This window comes from Cucurbita pepo, chromosome 9, assembly GCF_057944985.1.
Source record: "Cucurbita pepo subsp. pepo isolate OVF chromosome 9, ASM5794498v1, whole genome shotgun sequence".
Lineage (NCBI taxonomy): Eukaryota > Viridiplantae > Streptophyta > Magnoliopsida > Cucurbitales > Cucurbitaceae > Cucurbita > Cucurbita pepo.
The window spans coordinates 8,711,414-8,716,888 of NC_141806.1; the positions used below are offsets into that span (position 1 = coordinate 8,711,414).

The window sequence follows — 5,475 nt, forward strand, 5'->3', positions numbered from 1 at the left end:
AAGAAATTTAAGAGGACCCTCTTGTAATTAAATATTATTTTGTATTTAATTTTGGTGTTGTTTATCTTCCTTTAAATTTATATTTTATCGAATTTTCATGTTTTATTTTATGTTACTTTTCATTTTTTTTGTTTGCTTTTTCATATTTTTAGTTTTGGTCCGAGATCCAAATTCTTGAAAATCGGACATCAAGAAAGATTGTGGAACTACAATGTAATATGTGAAACTTTTAATAAGATATATGGAAATTCAAGGATTGTGCCTACCATCCTATTCTAAGATCGATGTGAAGACGGCAGAAACATGAGCTTTTAATACCTATTTTAGATTTTATTGTTCTAAACTCTCTCTCAGATTGGTCCGTAAAAATCATCATTTTTTTTAGTTTTAATATAAAAACTATATTACAACTTTGAAAACTTGTATTCATATACAAATATAATATTTTGTTTTTCTTCATAATTTAAAATTTTGGAGAACAACAATACACTTCGTTACGAAATAAATTTCATACAAAAAAAAAAACAACATTTTTGTGTTATTCCATTATTTTTCATTGGTTCCGGAAGGATAATTCCACCAAAAGGAGATAATAAAGCTTCTCTAACTTTTATAGTTCCACTTGTGAATCAATTCATCAACATTAGCAAGAAAGTTTCTCAAGTAAATTCCATCATCTTTAGCCGTCCAAAGACAAGTTCCTACAGTTCCACGTTTGCACCTATCACGGAGCCATAAGTGCTGCGTTTCAGGCCAAAAGCTTTCAAACGAGACATATGCTTGTGGCGTCTCCAATTTGCACCAATAGAGGGTTGATCCCCAAAAGCTAACCTTGAAGTTCCACTGGTAATCATCTCCATGATTAAGCAAACGATGATACCCCAAGTCATCGTCTTTAGACTGACAATGCACAAGCAACCCAAGTTTGCTTAGCCCGTTAACCACATGAATGTAATATCTAGAAGGTCCTGGTGGTGGTAACGCGACCCTTGGAACCTGAGCCCCAACTAAAGCCACCGTGAAAAGAAAGAAAACGACAATATTCTTTATCATTTCCTAATCAACCTTTAGCTTAACTACCAATTTGTGTTGGACATGTGAATAAATATACATACTTATAGTACATGCAAGAAACTACGTAAATGCATGCTATGGTTGTAAAAAACTCAATCATTTAATTAATTTCCGTTATGCAACACAATTTAAGGTTAATTTTGGGATAATTTGAGAGATTTATTAGATTTTCAATAACAAAATTCCTTCAATAGATAATAGTTATTAGCCCAAGAATAATAAATATTTCATTGATTTTTAAAACACTCTCATAAAATGGACAACAAAATATGAATACTTCCCGGTAGAAAATATAAAATAGAGAAAGCAATTCATAGATTACATATGGTATAGCACCCAAGTCCAACAAGGTATTAAATTCCCGATTTATTTTTTTAAGTTGAACTTTCAAACTTTTTACGAGGACCTTAGAAATTTTAGGGTGAGGTAGAACAGATAAGTTCAAAAAATTCTAGAACTATAGTTTCAAACAGGAATTGCGCAAGACTTCTTTCGCAAGAATTACTCAATGCCTGTTGGGAGAACCGTTATGGGGTTTTGATTTCATCATGTCACACCCTGGATCTCTAGGATGTTGGGTTTTATGCCCTAAAACGTATAGTTTGTAAACAAAAACATATTCTATTTTCAATAAAGTTATTATTGTTGTTTATCAAGTAAAGATTGTTATTGAATAAAGTGAACTTTACGATCACTAATTTAAATCCAATAAACTAAGAACACTCTGGCTATAGTATGATTACTTGAACTATATGTAGAGACATAAGAGTGGATCAAGTTCAAGTATATAGTTAAAATGATCTATAGTATAAGGATAAGGTTGAGTACATTATTCTGGGGACACTATGGATGCGGCCCACTTTTGTATATGATATAAACAATGTGATCACTAAATTGTACATGTGGAGACATGTGAGTGGGGGCGTCCTATGCAATGAATATTGCATAAGATCGGACCATGAAGAAAACCACTCTCACTTTATAATATCGTTTACTGTTGAGACTGATTTTTTCATTCGATGACCTAGGTAACTCGATGTTAATCTTGAGCTAACTATGAACTCCTGTTTATTCGGAATTATCCTTAGATTTGCATGAGTGAGAGTGGCCCGAGTTCGCCGATTCAATAAGCCTCCCATTTTAGGGGTAAGACTGGGCGAATAGCTGAGGACATAGGGTGTAAGAAGGAATTCACTCCTACCCACTTTTAGGGATAGAAGAGAGGTAGTTCCTTTAAGCACTGACTCCAGTTGTTGAACAAAGGGCCCCCACCCTCTCATTGGCTTGAGAGTGATTCGGTTCACTGGTTGGACCACAAACCAATTGCTCATTAGAGGATCAGTGAGACATAAGGAACAAGTAGTAACTTCAGGGGTAAAACGGTAAATTGACCCAGCTCTAGTAACGAACAACCTGTGAAGGATCGACTTACCAATCATGGTTATATCAAATGGACAGAAATATATCTATAGTGAGGGGAGTGCAACTACTAGGCTATAGTGAAGTGTCCTAGTAGTTAACGAATGTTGGTTAACAAGGTTAAGAAGTTTAACTGGTTAATCTTCGATCGTTGGAGCCCATGATCTATAGGTCCATTAGGTCCCTCTGCTAGCTCATATCGGACTAAACCATAGAATAGTGTGACAAGTGAGTTCGAAGTGTTCGAATTCGAATTAGGGAATATGCGCTACATATATACGATATATTTAACTGCATTTTTTTTTATTTACAAATTAAACAAAAAGAGAGAATCTGAGATATTTAAATAAGATTTAAATATTTTATTCAAATATGTGTTGATTGGGATTGACATTTGAATTAATATTAAATATTAATTAAATAGTTTAATTAATCATTTAATATTACTTTAATTTGAAATTAATTGTTGAATTAAAATGAAGAAAGTAAAAATGTTGACTTCATTGAATGGAAAATCCATGTTAGTAGTATTTTGAGGTGTCAAAATTTGGTTTAACCAAACTTGCATGCTTGCGAAATAAACCCCACATATTTGAGTGGAATTTGAGTGTCAAAATTTGGTTAACTCAAACTTGCATGAACATGCAAACATGACTCTATAAATTGAGTGATCATGGTACATGGAATGTCTTATTTTGGGAAAAACCTTGAGGAAAACCTCTCACAAACACTCTCTTCATATTTACTAAATCCCTCCCAAGTTTAGTCACTCACCGGATTCCACAATCTCGTTCTAAGGCCGGAGGATAGTGGAGAAGACACTAGTGGTGGTTCGAAACCGGTTCGTGAAAAAAAAAAAGAAGGAAATTTGAGCGACAGAAGGTTAGTATTCAAACTCATTGAGTTTTAATGCTTTTGAACATGCCAGCTAATTTACTATAATTGATGTACTTAGAGTGCCTAAGATCCAAATTTCTTCCGCATGTGTTATATTAACACCATCATAGGAAAAATTTTGCCAGTCAATGTTTATAAAATAAGAGAGAAATCAAAATGTGTATTAATATATGCCAAATTCATCTAACGAGGGAAGCGAGAATGAGATACATGATTCCCTAGGTCCATAATCCCTCTATTACTTCTAAACTCTAGAGTACCCTCTCGTCACGATCAAGCAATCTACTTGTAGTCTCTCATCACATCCTTAACCTAGCAGGTAACCAATTCTTTACTTTTGTCTCGAGTTTCCACACTCTTGATACAAAGGCCTAGGCAGAAAACTTAGCCTTCGCAATGGTACACGGTGGGGAAGAACATGGTGAGTGTTAGTCTGCTTGCATCCATGGGAGTATTAACTGGTGAACCCGTCCCACAGGCCATGAAGTAACCTATGGTGAGGGGGTGCTACCCCTCGGTACATGCCACCTAAACAAGTTACTCACATGATCAACGACCTCTCATAGGACGGATCTTACGTGCAGGGTAACTACTACCTTGCATCGTGATTAATGTCCTAAAACACGATGTGTCAACAATGCAGTGTAGTCGATCTACCACTGAGTAACAAGCCTTGGACATAGGATTGCCAGGTGTATGGCTAGTGCCGTAAATCCTATGGGGAGTGTCTTGGAGAATAAATCAATAACAGAATAAATACCTAGAAAGTACCAAGAACAAGAGAAAGATCTAGGTCTAGAACATGGATCAAGACCCTAGTTCTAAGTACAAGAACCAAGAACCAAGAACCATGGTACTAAGGCCCTTAAAGGATGACCAAGGTTTTAGAATCCAAGGACCAATGTCCTTAGAATAAATCACGATAAGAACCCCAAGTCAAGAACAAGTGGGCCTAAGTACTTACAATAAGAAACAAGAACAAGACAAGAAAGAGTGTGGTATCCTAGCATATCAACGAATGGATTGATAGCCTACAAGCAGGCTACATACTAAGTCTTTGTACTCATTCCTTATTCTCCATTTTTTTCAGGTAAGGAGCTGGTCGAAGTCGGGAGTGGACTCTTGGGCAGGTGCCATAGAATAAACTCACTCGTCGTCCTCAACTCTTTTGTTTTAAAATGCTTTGAGTTCGTTTCTTATTTTGTGTTTTAAATTTTGTCGTGCTGTAAATTACTTATGTGCGCACACTATTTTGTTATAATATTGTCTCACCCTCTGATCGCCCTTCGAGATTCCATTGGTCTCAGACCTTTAAAGGTGTTCAATCCTAAGTCTCGACCCACCAATCTCCGTGCTTACCCTAGACTTAACTCGATTCTGTTGCTTATTCTTTAAAGGGAGAGATCACACAATAATTCACCAGGAGTAACACATGCTCAATGGGACGATAACATCCATCCAGCAGCCAGATTGCTGATAAATAAACATCTCATCCGCTGTCATAGCATGATTACTTACACCAGTACTAAAGTATATCAAGACAGTATACTGGGTAAGACAAGAAATTTCAACAACTAGCAAGTCTCTTTCATTCTTAGTAAGTTTGCTAGGTAGTTGTTAATCAAGAATAGCTACCTAGGATTAATTTTACTAGCATGCATTCATAAGCAAGCGAATTGTAAAAGTACTGCTTCGTAGGTTTTCATGTTGTTACTTACAGATTTGTCGTGTGCCTTCTCGAGTAGGATTAGAGGACAAAAAGAAAGTCTATACACGCTCTCACGTGCTTTTCTAGCACCAAAGAAGTTTTCTACGTGCGCATATATAGTCACGGGTCGCGTATCGTTGGTTAGTGAATAGGTCGGGTAGGATTTTGAGCACCCGGATCAAACTTCAGTTCTTTGGTACTATTTGATTTCATGGGCTCCAACGATCCGAGATCAACTAGCTAAACTCATTAACCTTTTAACCAACATTCGTTAACTACGAGAACACTCCACTATAGACTAGTAGTTGCACTCCCCTCACTATAGATATATTTCTGTCCATTTGATATAACCATGATTAGTAAGTTGATCCTTCACA

The 5,475-nt window shown here is 36.1% G+C and overlaps 1 protein-coding gene across 1 annotated transcript; it reads right to left on the reverse strand.

The window, feature by feature from the left end:
* Positions 1-603: 603 nt before the first annotated feature.
* LOC111797718 (S-protein homolog 1-like) lies at positions 604-1,053 on the reverse strand. The gene has a single exon (XM_023680866.2). The coding sequence runs from the start codon at positions 1,051-1,053 to the stop codon at positions 604-606; it is 450 nt and encodes a 149-aa protein (XP_023536634.1).
* Between the last annotated feature and the right edge of the window lie 4,422 nt (positions 1,054-5,475).

Coding starts and splice junctions, on each gene's coding strand:
- LOC111797718 (XM_023680866.2), bottom strand. CDS start 1,053: ATGATAAAGAATATTGTCGTTTTCTTTCTTTTCACGGTGGCTTTAGTT.